This window comes from Linepithema humile, chromosome 2 (assembly GCF_040581485.1).
Source record: "Linepithema humile isolate Giens D197 chromosome 2, Lhum_UNIL_v1.0, whole genome shotgun sequence".
NCBI lineage: Eukaryota > Metazoa > Arthropoda > Insecta > Hymenoptera > Formicidae > Linepithema > Linepithema humile.
Genome location: NC_090129.1, coordinates 16,688,697 through 16,707,541, shown reverse-complemented (window position 1 = coordinate 16,707,541; position 18,845 = coordinate 16,688,697). Strand labels below are relative to the sequence as shown.

Sequence of the window (18,845 nt, the reverse complement as noted above, 5' to 3'; positions counted from 1 at the left end):
TATTGTAAAATGTTTCAGGATCACCACGATGCGACAGCCGAGGAGTCTCGTCGAACTCGCCAGGAAGGTCATAAACCAGAACGTCGCAAGCAGATACCTATTGAGCGATCTACCGCTTCCGGAGAAGTATATTCGACAATTGTATCAGACGTATGGTCGGGATCGCTTCGAAAAATTGTTATCAAAATGTAAGACGCAAGTCGAGTACTTAGGCATCGTACAGTTGATGTGTTGTGTCGATGCCGACGAAATGTCGGAAATGTTTGTATGCGAATATTGAAATAAAAAATTTTTATATTTAAAATTAAAGTTTTTTTTATCATCATCCCGCTGTAGTAATATAAGAGAACGCGTCGATTGTACCGACTTATCGCGAGTCAAGTTACACCGTTGTAGCGGATCATCTAAATAAACAATTTCAAAAGTTTTATTAAAATAAATTTATTCATATTAAATAAAATAATTTGAATTATTATTCCTGTGCCTCATCTTATTCACTGACCTATTCTACCGCGAGATAAGCGACAGATCATATGTCACGAGGATTGTATAACTGAGGTGGAATAAAAGTTGTACGATATAAATCATTTTTTCTTTTATTTACGATGAATGATATAGAGTGAAATAATTAAGTTATACATTTATTCTAAACACCAATAATATACCTCAAGTTTTCTTTTTAATACGAATTATCCGCGGTAAAATATAAATTTAATAGGAACTCTAATCTAAACTTAATATGTAATTTAAGGATGGGAGGTGAAAGGATAAAAAATTGCAATAAGATTAATATTAACAAATTTTATTCATAATTTTGTAAAAGATGTTACATAGATGAAAAAAAAAAAATTGTTTCAACTGAGCATCTAACGCCTTTCACGATTACGAGGGGGAACGGGGGGAGGCGCTTGAGTCGTCCTCGGACGAGGCTCGACCACAGCTATCGGCTTGTGGTACACTCCGCAATCTTTACACTTCTCGTATTCGGAATTTTTTCTATTCTGATCACGCTCCATTTTCTATACTTTTTTCTCCACCGCGTGCACACTTTGAACTGATAAATTACTCTCTTCCGCACACCTTATATACAGCTCGACGCAAAAAACGTCAATTTCGCTGTAGTTATAAACGTTAAAATACGTTCGATAGATGTTAAAAGTGGTTTAAGTAATGTTGAAAAGATGTACAAAAGATGTACGTAAGATGTTCAACAATACGTTAAAAGACGTTCGATAGACGTTCAAAGATGTTCGATAGACGTTCAAAAAGACGTACGATAGATGTTCTTACGAATAATCTCTTCGCGAGATAAGCGACAGAGCATATATCACGAGGATCGTATAACTGAGGTGGAATAAAAATCATACGAGAGATGTTCAAAGATGTACGATAGACGTTCCATAGATGTTCAATAGACGTTCAAAGACGTACGATAGACGTTCAAAGACGTACAATACACGTTCGATAGACGTACGAGAGACGTTCGATAGACGTTCAAAGACGTACGATAGACGTTCAAAGATGTATGAGAGGCGTACGATAGACGTTCAATAGATGTTAAAAGTAGTTCGATTGACGTTCAAAGACGTACAATAGATGTTAAAAGTTGTACGTAAGACGTTCAACAATACGTTAAAAGATGTTACATAGATGTTAAAAGTAGTTCGATTGACGTTAAAAGACGTACGATAGACGTTGAATAGATGGAAATATCATACGCTGGCCTATCGTCCTGGCGAAACCTTAGATCCGCGATTACTATTCCTCGAAAAGGAGATGCTACTGTCGAGCGAGTCATCTCGTCTTCGGCATATTATAAAGAACTATATTGTTGTAAACTATCAGCGGATATCGATACGAATGTTAGTTAGCGACGAATAGCTTAGCACCTATCGTCCTGGCGAAACCTTAGATCCGCGATTACTATTCCTCGAAAAGGAGATGCTACTGTCGAGCGAGTCATCTCGTCTTCGGCATATTATAAAGAACTATATTGTTGTAAACTATAGTGGATATCGATACGAATGTTAGTTAGCGACGAATAGCTTAGCACCTATCGTCCTGGCGAAACCTTAGATCCGCGATTACTATTCCTCGAAAAGGAGATGCTACTGTCGAGCGAGTTATCTCGTCTTCGACATATTATTGTAAACTATAGTGGATATCGATACGAATGTTAGTTAGCGGCGAATATAATAAGATTATAATAAGATTTAGCGGCATCTTTGATGTAAGGGTATATAAGTCGGGATTAAGTACTGCATCCATAATAGATCTTCGTTGTTCACAAAGTTCATAACGTAGTTATTCGTTTAAAAAAAAAAATGTCTAGTTGTCGGAAAATAATCGATTTGTGTTTGCGATTGACGCATAGCTTAAACGGGCTATGCGTTGATAATTATTTATCGTCGTTGTCCGACAACGACGATGATAATTATACAGTATTCGCAAAGTTTGCGGGTGCGTGCCCTAGCGCGGTGCTCGCTGTGTTATTTCGGTTGGGACATTTTTCGAATTATCCTCAGCTCTTGATTATTGCTGGGGAAATTGTCGAAATGAGACGTATTTACAGCGATGCTGAAGAGGATGCGGGAGGTTATATCACCTGGCTGTCGCATTGCTATAATGATGCTGTAAAAAATGGTAAGTTTTTTTTTTTTTTTTTTTTTATTATGAATATTAAAACAAAGTTTTAAAAAATTAAAATTATTATTTTTTAGGAACGCTACAACACCCTACATCTAAAAAAACTATGGTGGTGGAGGGTGTGGTGCGTGGTACGCGTCGAAACCACGACGAGCGAGCTACTCGACGTCTCGGGGTAAGACGTCGAGCGGATACCTCGCCTGAGGCCGGACCCTCGTGTAAGTCGCTGTATACATTATTTATATGAAATAACAGCATCGATTTTTATAGTAGGAAATTTTACAAAAAAATTTAATGTTTCAGCTCGTGCTCGAATTGTTCTGACGCCTGAGCTCGTCGATCTCGCGAGCGACGAAGCCGGACCCTCGTGTGTAAGTCGCTGCATACATTATTTATATGAAATAAAATAACAGCATCGATTTTATATTAGGAAATTTTACAAAAAAAAATTTAATGTTTCAGCTCGCGCTCGAATCGTTCTGACGCCTGAGCTCGTCGATCTCGTGAGTGACGAATCGATGAGCTCACTTCGCGAGGAAGAAGAGCAGGAAGAGGAAGAGGAGAGGACTTATGAAGGAGGGGATGAGGAAGAAGAGCAGGAAGAGGAAGAGGAGAGGACTTATGAAGGAGGGGATGAGGAAGGCTACACACAAGACGGATGGGGAATGGGTGACAGAGGTAAGAAAGATTGAAAATTTTTACAGTTACTTTTATGTTTGAATTTTTTTTAAACATTAAAATTTTCACAGGATACAGCCCCCCTGTGATGTCTTACTCTTCCGATTAGAATTTTCAAACGGGGGAGTAAAATAAAAAGAAGAAAATCGAGAGGTGAGTATTTTCATACTCAAATTTTTTAATTAATTCATTAATTTTTTTTTAAATTTTGACTTTTTGCAGTTCAAACAGGTGGTAGAGAAGAAGAGTCGGAGGAAACTTGGTCGGGCGAGGTTCCTGCGGCGCGCTTTCGAAGTCGTCGGTTTCGCCAGTCGATTCCTCGCGAGGAAAGAACTTTTTTTGCAATTAAAAAAAAAAATTTTATTTGCTTAAATGTACATATATTTTTTTTATTGTTTTTTTAATAAATATTATTCATATTAAATAAATTAATTTTTTATTTTTTTACCAGACTCTTTTCCCATCCTATTCACTGACCTATCCTACTGCGAGATAAGCGACAGATCATATGTCACGAGGATCGTATAACTGTGGTGGAATAAAAGTCGTACGATATAAATCATTTTATTAATATAAATCATTTTATTAATATAAATCATTGTTATGTTACACGTTTGTTACGCTCAAACCACCACTTGTACAATTTGCAAACATTCCGCATAGCGCAATGTTTCGTGTGATACGCGCAGCGCAAGGTTCCGATTACATCCAAGTTCGTCAGGCGTGCGATATCTTCGTAATCCGCATCGATCGTTTCGATCTCTACATCATCTTCCAAAATCTCGCACAGCCACTTTTTCTTCTCGAGTCCTTTCACGTATATCAGAGGCGGTTCCGTACCAATGGCGTTGTTGATGAGGCTTTTCATCCGACTGTACGAGACGTGTCCATCTTCCCATCGGAAGCCGTGATGGTGTATCCGTAACCAACACACCAACGATTTTTCCGATTTCGTCAACAGATACCACGGTACGTGTTCACGAAATACGTAATGAGACAGCGTTTCGCCATCTCGAAGTACCGCTGCTTCTTTCACGATAAAAATGTTGTTGAACGCGTAACCTTGCAAGTCGACGAAAATTGGTACGTTCGACATCGTCGTCGATCGTCGGAAAACTGACATGTCCGCGTACGCACACGTCTAATTTATAACTTTTTACACGAGTCTGCGCACAATGTTGTTCAATGGATTATATTCGACCATTCGATCGTGTATAACGAGACAATAGGCGGTGGTGTTGGCCGGTATATTTTCCTTACAATCAAATTCTATTCGCACGTCGACGGTGGCGTTCTTGACAGAGTCGTTTTGTGGCGAACAATCTATGACTACGAACGGACCGGTTATCAAGAAATCATCGATATCCAAATACGTATCGTCCTGTCCGTAATAGGCTTTGCGGAAACGCGCATACATGTTGTACAGTATAGCGTATCGATTTCTGTCGAAATCCAAGTTCATGTCGTCGTACGGATAAAAATCTGAATTCAGATGCAGTCTCACATTGGTGAGTTTACAATCGTCAAATTGCGCAGCGTTTTCAGACAGTACGTTTTTTCGACCGGTTTGGAGAGCGAAGATTACGTATCGCGGTTTTTCCAATTGCGTCGCGGCTTTGATCGCCCAGGAATGCTTGGTCGTGTTTTGCAGCAGAGGAAACTCGTACAGATCCCACGAACGGAAGCACACGCTCAGATATCGTCCGCTTTCCAAAGTTCGAAGAAGAGACAGCTTGTTGACTTCGCTCAGAGATACGTGAGGCATTCGCCACTGTATCTTGAGTAGCTCGATCGTCGGATTCGCACCGGCTCGTCCTACGAAACAATTGTTATCGTTGCGCGATCGTATCAATACAAGTTCGTGACGAGCGTTGATCACGATGCGCTTGTAGTCCTCGCAGAATCCAAACAGAGCATTGAGCGGAACGCAAAAATTAAAGTTTCCATCGATCAACGAATATCCATTCGGATTCCACGATGCGTATTTCAGCATCTTGCTCTTCTCCGTCGTCAGCGATATATAATTTTTGATCGTCGTTGTTATTCCAACATTTCTGTTACGATCGATTTCAACTCCGTCGAGCTCGTATCGCATTTCTTCAAACATGAACGCGACACAATTATTTCCCATAATACACACGACATCTCTATTCTCACCGGTAGGATTCATAACGAGTTTTCCTTCAACGTAGAGAAAACTCTCACACGGCAACGTGTACAAATCCTGTTGTTGTATAGGTATTCGTATCTCGTCGCTGTGTCCCAACGTCGTGTTAGCGTACGGATTGTACGTGTGCATCTCATATTTCACGATACGCTCGTCGAAGACGGGCTCGTCAACGATGTCGAGTATATCCATCTCTTTAAGCGTTTCTCACAACGAATCCCAACGATTGTAAAAAGTTTACGTTCGTCGTACTGAGCCTCTTGAATGGTGATTTTTTCACAATTTTCGTTGCTCTCTCAATCACTCGCTGTTCGTTCAACACGAGCATTTCCTCGCACCGCGTCGCCGCAAGTGCAGTCTGATGGTAATCTCCTCTCCGCGAAAGTCGATCAATCGTCCGTCTTGATCCACCACACGCAAGGTGATATCGGTAACACTCCTCGCGATGACCGGAAGGTAAATGATTTGCGCCGGTGTTTCCGAGACTTTATATCCCGGAGGCACGTTCGGTGAAAATTCGTGTATCGTGTGCACCGACTTGTCGTTGGCGTACGCACCCGCGGTAATGCTGCATTCCACTCGAATAATGTTTACGTTGATGATGTTTACCGAGGAGTCTGATTCGTACCACTTTCTCGGTTCCAGTATACGATCCGTCGAAAATCCCAACAATGGTCCGATGGTATTCGGTTTGGCGAAATTTATCCGAAAAGCGCACATGATTTCACTCTTCATGGTATTAACGTTGGGACGAAGTGACAATGGATAATCCTGCTCTTCGCCTTTTCCTCGTTTTTGCAGTATCGCGCGTTTCAGATAAGAAGCAATGGCGTCCAGTTCGTACGATCCTTCGGGAATTGTAATTTCTTCGTCATTGTCGTCGAAATAAAATTTATCGTTCGCTACCGTCACGTTCGGAATCGTGTTGTAGGTCTCCATCGTGGTTAGGCCGAGCTCGTAGTCTCCATCGCTCAAGTCTATCGGTGGAAAATAATCCACCGTGAGAACGCTGCTTTTACCGCTTAGAGTGAGCGTCAGCGACATTGCCGAGATTCCATCGACGACTGATGTCGATCGATGGCGGATCGATTTTTATATCTATTTTCTGGAGGAACAGGAGGCACAATTGTCCGCAGATCGTTTGATTGTACGTCTGGTAGACCGTGCGATTGTACGTTATCGTTGTATCGGTGTCTCCGAGGTAGCGTGTAAGCTCCTTCGGCGGTTGCAAATTGCCAAAGCTGTCAAAGTATACGGCGCGATCGCCTCTCTTGGCGTACGCCACCCAATGCGTGCCCGGTCCGTCGACATCGTCCAAATTCACGATACCGCTCTCATTTTTATGTATCTTGTCGGGTAAAGCGTTACGCATGTAGACACCTCGGAAATACGGTATTCGCATACGCTTCGCTATTCGTGACAACTGTAGATTGGTGGTGGCACCCGCGGGCATCTCTATCGTTTTTTCGACGTTTTTTTTTTTTTTCTTCTTCTTCTTCAATCCTTTGCCCCGCTTGTACGGAGCGAGATAAATCCCCCGTCCTTCCATAGCTTTATTGTGACGTTTCGTCTCTTCGAGTTGTCGTCGCGCGGCCTTGGAGTCGTTCACCGCCTTTGCAACACCCGCTGCTCCACCGGCAAGCGAACCGATGACTCCCAAGAGCGGTAACAACGGTAACATACCACCGCGTTTCGCCGTCGGAAGCGTTCTCCTCTTTTTGATCTTCTTCTTCTTCTTTCCCTTTGTCATACCCATCCCCAATTTCGTCTTTGCTTTCATAGCAGCCCATACGGCGGTAGCGGCGGCCCTCTCACCGAGAGTCGCGTCCGCAGCGGTGATCCGCTCCCGCGCTTTATCGGCGAGAACGCGATCGGCCGCGTGGCGGTCCGCTGATTCGCGGTTTTGCGAGTACGCGATGTCGTGATCGCGACACGCCGCGTCCAACGGATTGATACCTCGATCCCCTCGCGCGAGTCGTTTCCGCAGACGAGTCCCCGGCCCGCAAAATTGGTAGCCGGGTATATGCAGCTCCAACGGTAGTCGATTTATCACACTGTTCAGTAAACCGGCACCCTTGTATCGTTTCATAGAGCGCGAATTATAACGTATCGCGTGTAAATCATATTTCCAACTGAGGTGTGTTTCGACAACGCTCACCTATAAATAGGAGGCGCGTATCGATCGCTAACTAGTGGAATATCAAAGTTTGTCGGACGACGACGTACAATGAATAACCGGGACAATAAGAAGGAACGGAAGGAGGTGAAATATATCGCAAACGTGCATCGCTAATCGTGTGTTTGAAACAATATTTTTTTTTTTTTCAGGATAATGTCCGAATCATGTATGGAAATAGAGATATTTTAGATCTAGCGACGAATATCCGAGCACCGCTCTTTCCGACATCCGATACCGCGCACTCGTCGCGTAATAACAAGGATGAGAAAGAGTCTGGTAAAAAAAAATGAAATTTGTACAACAACCGTACACGATCCGTGTGAAAAACATGGATGATAAGACGCAAGGGGTTTGTGAGAAGGCGTGCAGACACGGTAAAATGCTGCCAAACACGATACGCGGTATCATTTGCGGTCCCTCGAATTGCGGTAAAACCAATGTGATGATCAGTCTGCTGGAAAGTCCGAACGGTGTACGTTTCGAAAACGTGTACGTGTACTCGAAATCGTTGAATCAACCAAAGTATTGGTATCTCGAAAGATTGCTCGGATCGATCGATGAAATCGGCTACTTTACGCTCTCGGACAACGATACAATTGTACCGCACAGCGAGGCGTTACCGAATTCCGTATTCGTCTTCGACGATATAGCGTGCGACAAGCAGAATGCGATACGCGAGTACTTTGCTATGGGTCGACATTCGAAGGTCGATTGTTTCTATCTGTGCCAAACGTACGCGAAAATACCTAAACATCTCGTGCGCGACAACGCGAATTTACTCGTAATATTCAAGCAGGATGGAACAAACCTTAAGCACGTCTACAACGATCATGTGAATACGGACATGACGTACGAAGATTTCGGTACATTGTGTCACGCATGTTGGCGACACAAGTACGGTTTTTTAGTGATAGACAAGGATAGTGCGATTAACGATGGACGATACAGACGTGGTTTTAACGAGTTTGCGGTACCGCGGAATGGTTAGTCGTTCTCGAGACGTTGACGATGACGCTCGACACGAAAGATATCGACGAGAGGGAGAAGATCGCGAAGGAAATCGCTCGTACGAGCGAGTCGATTCGCAAGAAGCACCGGACGTTGAAGACGGGTAGAGTGGAGCAAGAGGCGCAATTGGAGAAACGGTTGAAACCGATCGTAGAGCCGTTGAAACGAATCGTCGAGAACATCAAGAGTGACGATGATTCGGTTGACGATCTCGAGATTACAAACGAGCCGGATATCAAACGAAAGCGGTCGAGTTTCGAGAAGAGGAAGAAGAAAATCAAGCGTACCCCGTTGACGACACCGATACAAGCCTCGACGCCGTTCAGCCGCAAAAATTGGCGTTTGAATCGCCGATAAATTTACCGATCGAAAACGTGTTCGAAACCACGGACCCGTCTTTCGCGACATCCGTGAGACAGACGATGCAAACGTCCGATGGTCGGGAAGCGCTGTACGGTCAAATGGGCCCGCTGGGCCAAGAGTACATCGGGGAGCTCTTGAGCGGTGACAAGAAGAGAGGGATCGACAACGTGTACGGCGTATACTTCAACGATGCGGGAACGTTTCTCGGGGACAAGACCTTCGACATCGATCGAGACGACAATTTGATCGTGGACGGTGTGAAATACGCTGGCACGCCCGGCATGTTTGAATTAATATTCAAAAGACTTCCCGACAATACGCTGTGTACGGAGGTTGACAAACAAAAGTACAAGAGCATACTACTAGCTACTAACGCTCACAGACGCGGTCATAACGCGCATTTACCTGTTTTGGGAAACAAAGGATACAAATACAAACATATCATCACACCTCTGATATCTAAGAAAGGTGGAGGTGTCGCACATCTCGACAAGAGAGGTGCGGATCGCACGTTACCCAAGTGTAACGTACCACAGACCATGACTGTGACCGACAACGCGGTCGATTACGTGCACTGGGACGCATCCGAACGAATTGGTGGATCGCCTTCGATTGCTGGACGCCTCCCGTCAGGCGGGAAACAACGCGCACGACAACGAGTTTCTCTCGATTATCGAGGAACTGCGCGAAGCCGGTCTGATTATAAATTGATCGTCGTTGTCATCGCTGTAGCCAGTATTGCTCGTGCGATGCTACGGGAATGTCTATCAACAAATTCGGACTACAGCTAGGAGGAGGAAGCGCCAGGGTGACGAGACAGAGCGGTGGAGTCTCGAAGAATTACGTGCGCGAGAATTGTCTCTGCAAGGATGGTGGGGTTTTCAACGCCAAGTCACGCGTAATCAGACATCTCGCCGACCCTGAAGCGGACACCGACGCCGTCAACAAGCTGCATCTGGATCATCACTTCCAGCTTATGAGCGATCGTGCGAATCGAGATCGTATGCTCTATGAAAATTTTAAGCGAGAAGTACTTTCGCGACTCGAAGATTCGGAGAATACCGAGCGGACCTGGAAGAGAGACCACGACGATTACATCGAGACCAGATACGTGACGTTGGAACGTCAGATTCACGATCTGAGAGGTCTCCTCGACGAGAGTGTGGCGCTACTCGATGGAAAACTCGTCGATCGCGAGCGAGAGACGAAGAGTCTTGTCGAGCGAGAGATTCACAATCTTCGTAGAACTGTGAGAAAAAATTTCATCAAATACTACGATGAGGCGATGAAGAAGAAGCAAAACGAATCGCAATGAGCCTGGAGAGGAGATCGCTCGTGGACGAGCTCCACGCACCGGCGAGAAGAAACTTTACGCGTCGGCCAGTCGTCGTGAAAGGATACGATGATTTGTGGCAGGCTGACATTGTCGAGATGAGACCGTACTCGCGATCCAACGGCGGTTACAACTATATTCTAACCGTTATCGATGTGTTGAGCAAGTACGCGTGGGCCGTGCCCTTAAAGACCAAAGGTGGAATCGAAACGTCCAAAGCATTTTCCGCGATATTTAGGGAGAGAATTCCGAAAAATTTGCAGACCGATCGTGGAAAAGAATTTTACAACAGAGATTTCCAAAATCTTGTCAAGAAACACGACATCAATCATTATTCGACATACTCGGTCATGAAGGCTTCGGTGGTGGAACGATTGAATCGCACGTTGAAGAACGAAATGTGGAAGTTTTTCACGCTCGCGGGATCGTACAAGTGGATCGACGATTTACCGCGATTGGTCTCGGAATACAACGGTCGTAAACATCGTACGATCGGTATGCGCCCGATCGATGTCACTCCCGAGATCGCAAAGGGACTCTTGAGCACCGTGTACAGTAGAATAAAAATTGCCGCGCCGGCGAAATTCAGGGTGGGTGATCCGGTGCGCGTGAGCAAATTCAAAACTGTATTCGAGAAAGGATACACGCCGAATTGGTCAACGGAGGTGTTTAAGATCGCCACGGTGCAACGTACCAATCCTGTGACGTATCTGATTAAAGATTATCGCGGAGATCCGGTCGCGGGAGGCTTTTACGAGCACGAATTGCTCACGACCGCACAACCCGACGTTTATCTCGTGGAGAAGGTGTTGCGCCGAAAGGACGACAAGGTGTTTGTAAAGTGGTTGGGATTCGACAATTCGCACAACTCTTGGATAAATAAAGACGATGTATTGTAATAAACTGTGTATATTTTACATTGTATTATAATAAACTATTATACATATATACAATGGTGTTTTTTATTACTACTACAATATGTTACAATATATACATTTAAAAAAAAAACTAATAATACATAAAATATTAAACTATATAAATTAAACACTATGTATATTACTAAGCATTATTTACAAATGTATCTCGCGATGTCCCCATGGTAGAGTGTCGGTGGAACCGGATACGACGTGCCGCTTATCGTCGTACGGACTGAGCGCGAGCTTCGACTCCGACACGGTGTACACCTCGTGCATCTTTGAGCGGATGCTTTAATTATTATATTATATTTATTATTTTATGTTTTATATTAATTACACTTAAATTTACATATTTTTATTCCTGTGTGATGTTAGCATATAGAAGACATGTCTTATTACTATATATATATTGTTAGAAGAATAAATTATTATTAATATTATAAACTTTTAATATTTTCATTCTTATTGTCCACTCATTTCTTTCCTTCTCCTATCTCAAGCAGTAACTTGACACGCGCCTTTGTCACGCAGTAGGTCTGTAGTGGATAAAACGAGGCATAGGAAATATATATATACGAGAAGTTGGGATAATAAAAAAAACATAATTTAAAATATAATATAAAAAATATAATTTAAATATTTATAAAATTTGATTACATAAAATATTATTAGTAAAAAAATAAAAAAACATTTTTAGTCCATATATGATGGTGGACAGCCAGCGTTTCCTGTAACAAATAGAATGGAGTTACACAAAATTTATAGATGATAAAAGCATGACAACGCATGCGCACCGCTTAAAATTTATAGAAAATTAAACAGTACTTACCGGTGGTGGAGTCTCCTATGGACTTAGCGGGCTGTCGGGTTGAATGTTGGGCACTTGTTGGAGCCATTTTTCCACTCGCTCCTGCCGCGAGATCTTCCCCACAGTAGCCCGCCATAGGGCTACATTGGCCTCCGTCAATTCCTCCACTCTGAACGGTGTGCTTTCCTCCCAAAACCGGAAACGTTTTACTTGTCGCACATCGGATTCGCGGTCAACCGCGATCACCAGTGTGGCGCGGTCCATGTCTTTTTAATGACTAACTCTAAAGAGCAAACGTTGCGGTAAACATCCTTCCTATAAGTTTCTTGGAAGGTTTATCTGTTGCAAACGAAGATGCTTTATATTGCATCAACTGTGACGTATCTGATTAAAGATTATCGCGGAGATCCGGTCGCGGGAGGCTTTTACGAGCACGAATTGCTCAAGACCGCTCAACCCGACGTTTATCTCGTGGAGAAGGTGTTGCGTCGAAAGGACGACAAGGTGTTTGTAAAGTGGTTGGGATTCGACAATTCGCACAACTCTTGGATAAATAAAGACGATGTATTGTAATAAACTGTGTATATTTTACATTGTATTATAATAAACTATTATACATATATACAATGGTGTTCTTTATTACTACTACAATATGTTACAATATATACATTTAAAAAAAAAAACTAATAATACATAAAATATTAAACTATATAAATTAAACACTATGTATATTACTAAGCATTATTTACAAATGTATCTCGCGATGTCCCCATGGTAGAATGTCGGTGGAACCGGATACGACGTGCCGCTTATCGTCGTACGGACTGAGCGCGAGCTTCGACTCCGACACGGTGTACACCTCGTGCATCTTTGAGCGGATGCACAATTGACGCCGCGTCAGCTCGATTTCGGCGTTGAGGCACCGAGTGTAGTCGTCGAACGTTATCGTTCTAGCGACTACACTCTTTTTTACACCTTTAATCTTTTTGGTGTCTTTTTGGCCGGTGACTCTCAACGCGTACATCTTCGCTCTCAGTCCGACAAATTCCGTCATGATCGCGCCGTTATTCTCGTCTTTCATCAGACCGGGTACTTTCTTGTTGGCGCGCGGCATACCGTAAGCGTTGTCCTCGGAGTAGTCGCTCGTGTCGAATTTGGATATATCACGTTTCATATCCCGATACGCGTCCTCGCAGTGCAGAAAGTATATCAGACTGTCGGTATCGGTGTACATAATTTTGCAATTGTCGCGGTAGAGAGGCGCCATGTACTCGTAGTGAAACTCGTACAAGCAGGTCTTGGATATGTCGAGGATGCACATACCCACGTAGATCGGCTTGTCGAATTTCACTTCGAGTTTTCGCAACTCTACGGCGATCAGATCCTCCGAGAACACGCTTCGGCTGTGGAAATTCGGTTTCGCGATCATAGCCTCCGCTCCGTACCGACCATCCCACTGTGTAACGAGCCGGACATCCGTGTGATTTCGCACATTCTCCATGGTTTTGCCGAAAACGGCGTTGTTCATCAATTTGTACAAATTTTTTTTGAAATCATTTTTCGCCCGTGTCCGAAACTGTGTATTCAGTTCTATGTATCCGCGGAGCCACGGAGATTGCGCGAATTGCAGTACGCGGTGAATCTTTGCAATTCGCAGACCATGTCGCACGCATTGTTGCAGATTACGATAGTGGATGACATAACGCTGCTTATCGTACAGCGTTGCGAGTAACTTGAACTTCCGCTTGCCGGGCGGCTTATCACACGTCGGGCAGAACGGCAGGTCGGCGTGCGCGTCGTGAAGATTCACCGGATACTCGAGATCGACTTCCAGCACGTAACCGGTAGCCGAATCGGATGCAACGGACATTACGTCAAAGCTCGCGACATCATCGACCCATCGAAATTTGGCGTAGGGCAACGGTTGACACATCGCCCACCCGTACAAATTGTTTACATCATAGTACATTAGGTACGATGACGGTTCCGATGGGTCGTAGGATGGCATGTATTTGTTGTTGGCGGCGGCGTATCGGTTGGAGCATTGGCTGAGACCACCGCGTATACCGCGCTCGACAAACAGTACCATATCGATGTCCGTGAGCAACTCGAATTTTACACACGTGTACTTCAACATAGCGTCCCACGTGTATCCCGGTAGAGTGTAATAATGAGCGGGATCTAAACCGTAACTCTTTATAGACATGTTTCGAAAATTTTCGAAAATATCCGCCAACAAAAGAACGTCTGTTTTCAAATACAAATCGCTGTATTGGCCTAGATCTTCGATCGAAAAAGTTTGCCAGACGTTTGTCGCGTGCGCGTAATCGCTCTCGGATACCGTTTCTCCGGTGAGCGAGCTGTAAAACGATTCGCGCGATGGCAGGCTTGTGTCCCGGAGCTTGTCGACGCTGTCGACGTACTCGTAGGGAAACACACCTTTCCGAGTAAGCAGATTGAAATTTTCCGCGGATAAATGTTTGAATTCCGATCGTGAAATTTTTAATTCATCCACAGTTAAATAAGATGCCAATTTGTCGAGACTCGTACTGAGAAATTTAAACGAATCAATAAACCGTAATTTTATACACAATTTTGATTTTTGATCCATGGTATCTTTAACATTTTTTGTAAATGAAATGTAATGCTCTTTCGTCAGCGGCAACAATTCGACGTTGCCTTCGAAAGCATTGGCAACGTCTTTAATAATGAAATGCGCGTCGTAACCGGATAAATTGTGAAATATCACCGGGATAACGTTGGAGTCTATGTAATTTAGATTGCACGACGAGTGCGCGGCACCGCGGTAACGCCCGGTCAGATGACAATGATCGCGCACCCGCGTGTCGTCCGCTGTTAAGGGTTTCTCGCACACGTGACACGTTACGGCGCTACGGAATTCCTCCGATTCCTCCCGCGTAAGATCCGCCATGGGGACGACGGTGGTGCGGATCGCTTTCACGCGGTGCGTCAAATCGTGCAGTTCGTTGACGAACCACGCTGTGCAATCCTCACCGCGATATGACTTATAACTAGAGAGCGAATTATCGTAAGCGCAACTTACATAATATCCTACGCTAAAGGCTCTGTGATGTTGGTAGGCGTAAGTAGTACCGTCCTGATCCTCCTTTTTCTCGAGCGTACATTCGAGATCGGCGTACACTACAAACGGAACCCGCTCCTTCCGATTGTAATTCCGGAACGTCAGCCACTTGTCGTCCTCGCTGGGGAGAACGACGGCGCAGTCGTTCATTTTCCCGCAGTCGACGCTGTGGACTGACAACTTCTCCCGTGTATAAAAGTAGTGTAGACACCTGTAATAATTTATTTGATTAAAACTATGAATAAAAAATATTGATTTATTTTATACGCATCTTTTTTTTTTTTTTTTTTTTTACTTACCGATCGCAAATGTACATTTTATGTGTGTGTTTGCTCAGTTGTGAGCTCACCAACCGCGGCAGGTTCTTTATGCACGCAAAGTGTGCATCGTTGTTTTTACGCACGTATAGCAGGTTGACGTGCTTCTCCTTTTTGTCGTCGGCGAGCCGCAGAGGGACGATTTTTGAGTCTTCGGTGGTGAAGACGTTGACGGAGATGGCGTTTAGTTTCTCAAACTTTGATATTTGTGACAGCGTCACGGGGAACTCGATGCCGCACAGATTCAACACCGTTGAATAGTGCGGGTACTGCGATACTCTTTCCGGGTACTTTTCCGCCGGATGTAAAGCTGCTACCACCGCCCACGCGAAACATGCATTGTCCGTCGATTGCACGTTGACCACAGCCCTTTTTAGCATAATTTGCCACGGTAACTCGATGTGGCATCCCGCGTGCAGAGGATTGAACTTGTTCACATTGACGGTGAGATTCAGGATACGCGACAACGCCCATCCGCTATCGCGTTCCTGAAACTCCTCCAAAGCCGCCAGAATATCATTCTCCACGTGCCGCGTGTACCACTCGTTGAGATCGGATGTGGGAAACAACTCGCAATTTTTGGTGGCGATGGTCTTCACGGCAGTCTTGTCGCCCGCGACGAATTCCCCGTTGAACGCGGTGTTAATCTTGACGCTGTTGTGTTCCGCCATGACGCCCTGGATCCGCTCGATAACCGTATTTTTTACATTTTCAAAAAATTCACGAGGATCGATGTATTCGCGATTGACAACCACACCCGTCAGCACACGGTTCCTAAACGCCGTCTCGATCTCCTTCCACGTGTAGCCCTTCTTCTCGTATCCACCGTATCCGGCACCGACGGGCACAAAACGCTCGTGCAGGTTGTCCCTCACACCCTCCAGACGCGCAATTTGTGCCACCAGAGAGTTGACTACTCCGGTGCGTTGTCTCTTGCGACATTGTTCCTTGAGAGAATCGAGGTACTCGTTGCACTCGTAGTCCCATGGAAGGAACTCTCCCGTCGTTTTGATATTCGCTGCTCGTACGGTAAGATTGCGCTCCTTCTCCATTGCGAATGATTTTGAAGATTCATATTTTTCTCACTCGCTTTATATACCCGTTTGTTGCACACGACACTAACTATAAGCATAACAATGGCTCATGTTTGTATTAACAATTCTTATCTTATCTCTTCCGGGAATTATTGTAATCTGATACCCCTACCACTCCGAATTTACCCCCTCTCCTCCAAACATGATGACGTATCTAGCAACATGCGCTCTACTTTGATGCGCGCGTTGTAGGATAAGTCGGTATAGCGGATAAGATGGCACGGAAAAATAATAAAAAATTTTAATTACAGTTGAAATAATATTTATTAATATGTATTGTTACAACTCCACAAAGACCTGAGTCACCAGTTCACAATCAATTATGTTATTCTTATCAAATAAATCGCTTTTGCGAATCGCCACGTGATCGGGGTCCTTCGCATTCTTCGCGATTTCTGAAAAGTGTGCGAACTTGACATCAACCGTACCGGTGATGTTGTTCAACAAATGATTGATACAGTCTACGCAATATTCAAGTGCAAACATGTTACACACGGTTCGGTTTGACATGATTAAACATAACGCTGATGTTGCCAGGCGCATTACTTTTAGGTTGTTCATTTTTCCAAAACTTAACGTGCAGTGTCCAACGGTCTGAGACGGTGCTTCGTCCACATCGTTCTTAAAGAAGCTGGTGATGATGTCCCGTTGATTCATGAGTTCTTTCCATACGTCGTATGATAGACGTAGCTCCTTACCATGGTTGTCACCGAGAGCGATTTCCACACGGCTCGACGTTGAGACGTTGATTCCGATGTCGAGATATTTGTAACTGGTTTTTGTCAACGAGTATCTTCTAACCAAGATCCTAGATGATTCTTTTTCCATCTTTGACATATTACTTTTTTGTTTTCTATGAAAAAAAATAAATTGTGAGTTTAAAAGTATAACAATTAAGTTTAAAGATGTAGCTAAAGAAACAACTTACTTCACGGTTGACATGGTGCAAAACATCGTTGCTAGTAAACGTCACAGCGAACTAGTAATTTTCTCAATGATTTCGAACGACTGATGGTTCCTATTCTTTTTCACTCGCTTTATATACCCGCTTGTTGTATACAAAATTGAAATCTGACAACATGGCGCCAAAAATGCTGACGTGGCTGCCTGTTGCTATGGGCTTTTGTTCTAAAATACAGCAATGATGCAATCCGTAAACCTGCACGAACCTGCATAAACCTACTATAAACATTGCGATTCCGACAACATGGCGCTCCACTTTGATGCGCAGAGAAAAACCAAAGGATCTAAACAGTTCTCGGAATCCTTTAACAATGATACATTCCGACAACATGGCGCTCCACTTTGATGCGCAGAGAAGAACCAAAGGATCTAAACAGTTCTCGGAATCCCTATCTCTTCCAGGAATCCTTATCTCTCGACGACTCATGTTTGTATTAACAATCCTTATCTTATGTCTTCCGGGAATCCCGGAAATCCCCCACTTCCAGGAATTATTGTTATCTGATACCCCCCACCACTCCTAAATTACCCCCTCTCCTCCAAAACGATGACGTCATTACCCCCTCCACTGTTATCTGATACCCCTCTTCCCCTCTTCACCCGCACCCCCCTCATTGCCCCATGGGTTAGAACCGGCATAGTATAACTACTTCCGTAAGTTTCATGATACCGTCGACAAATTGGTTGAAATGAACATAGATATCAATCCGGAATTACTCGCGATTATGCTATTGTACAGTTTACCGCCATCTTTTGAGAATTTTTGATGCGCCATCGAATCGCGTGACGAGCTGCCGTCACCGGAAGTACTACGCATAAAAATCGTGGAAGAAAGTGACGCTCGAAAAAATGACACGCGCGGCGCTGTTCAGAACGCCATGTTTGTGAAGAAAAGAGGTAAACCGAACAGAGATAAAGCTAGAAAACCAAAATCAGAAAACAAGGAAGAGTTCAAGTTTCGCTGCCACAAATGCAAAGAAAAAGGACACAAATCCATAGATGGCAAGAAGAAAGAAGAGTCCCAACCGTCTGCGAAGAGCACCGAAGATATACTCCTATGCGCTGTAGAAACGTTCGCGAGTGCGCAAGAAGCGTTTCGCGTGGAAAGCAACGTGCGCGGTACGAAATGGTGTCTCGATAGCGGCGCGACGTCACACTTGTGCGGACAATTGCACGAATTCGCGGAAGTTGACGAACTAAAACGCGGCAATTTAAATCTTGCAAATCATGCATCGACGGAAATTACGGCAATGGGAAAGGTCTCATTTG

At 44.1% G+C, this 18,845-nt stretch overlaps 4 protein-coding genes across 4 annotated transcripts; 1 reads left to right on the top strand and 3 right to left on the bottom strand.

Moving 5' to 3' along the window:
* Window positions 1-4,480: 4,480 nt before the first annotated feature.
* Window positions 4,481-5,623, bottom strand: LOC136997907 (uncharacterized). Its single transcript, XM_067349308.1, has one exon. It carries the CDS (start codon window positions 5,621-5,623, stop codon window positions 4,481-4,483), a length of 1,143 nt encoding a protein of 380 aa, XP_067205409.1.
* A 4,729-nt stretch (window positions 5,624-10,352) lies between these two features.
* LOC136997906 (uncharacterized) lies at window positions 10,353-11,586 on the top strand. The gene is made up of 3 exons (XM_067349307.1): window positions 10,353-10,964; window positions 11,049-11,206; window positions 11,478-11,586. The coding sequence occupies exons 1-3, from the start codon at window positions 10,353-10,355 to the stop codon at window positions 11,584-11,586; spliced, it is 879 nt and encodes a 292-aa protein (XP_067205408.1).
* Window positions 11,587-12,844: 1,258 nt separating this feature from the next.
* On the bottom strand, window positions 12,845-15,352 carry LOC136997905 (uncharacterized). The gene is made up of 2 exons (XM_067349306.1): window positions 14,676-15,352; window positions 12,845-14,459 (listed from the first exon to the last, which is right to left on the bottom strand). Exons 1-2 carry the CDS (start codon window positions 15,350-15,352, stop codon window positions 12,845-12,847), a joined length of 2,292 nt encoding a protein of 763 aa, XP_067205407.1.
* A 122-nt stretch (window positions 15,353-15,474) lies between these two features.
* On the bottom strand, window positions 15,475-18,063 carry LOC136997761 (uncharacterized). The gene is made up of 2 exons (XM_067348973.1): window positions 17,542-18,063; window positions 15,475-17,466 (listed from the first exon to the last, which is right to left on the bottom strand). Exon 2 carries the CDS (start codon window positions 16,569-16,571, stop codon window positions 15,498-15,500), a length of 1,074 nt encoding a protein of 357 aa, XP_067205074.1. The 5' UTR covers window positions 16,572-17,466; window positions 17,542-18,063; the 3' UTR covers window positions 15,475-15,497.
* Between the last annotated feature and the right edge of the window lie 782 nt (window positions 18,064-18,845).

Bases quoted from the DNA above. Each gene is read 5' to 3' on its own strand.
- LOC136997905 (XM_067349306.1), bottom strand. From the start codon at position 15,352: ATGAACGACTGCGCCGTCGTTCTCCCCAGCGAGGACGACAAGTGGCTG. The intron at 14,460-14,675 runs GTTTATTGATTC...ATCGTTTTACAG, and splicing joins AAATTGTGTATAAAATTACG to CTCGCTCACCGGAGAAACGG.
- LOC136997906 (XM_067349307.1), top strand. From the start codon at position 10,353: ATGAGCCTGGAGAGGAGATCGCTCGTGGACGAGCTCCACGCACCGGCG. The intron at 10,965-11,048 runs GTGGGTGATCCG...GAGGTGTTTAAG, and splicing joins CCGCGCCGGCGAAATTCAGG to ATCGCCACGGTGCAACGTAC. The intron at 11,207-11,477 runs GTTTGTAAAGTG...TCCCCATGGTAG, and splicing joins CGCCGAAAGGACGACAAGGT to AGTGTCGGTGGAACCGGATA.
- LOC136997761 (XM_067348973.1), bottom strand. From the start codon at position 16,571: ATGGAGAAGGAGCGCAATCTTACCGTACGAGCAGCGAATATCAAAACG.
- LOC136997907 (XM_067349308.1), bottom strand. From the start codon at position 5,623: ATGCACACGTACAATCCGTACGCTAACACGACGTTGGGACACAGCGAC.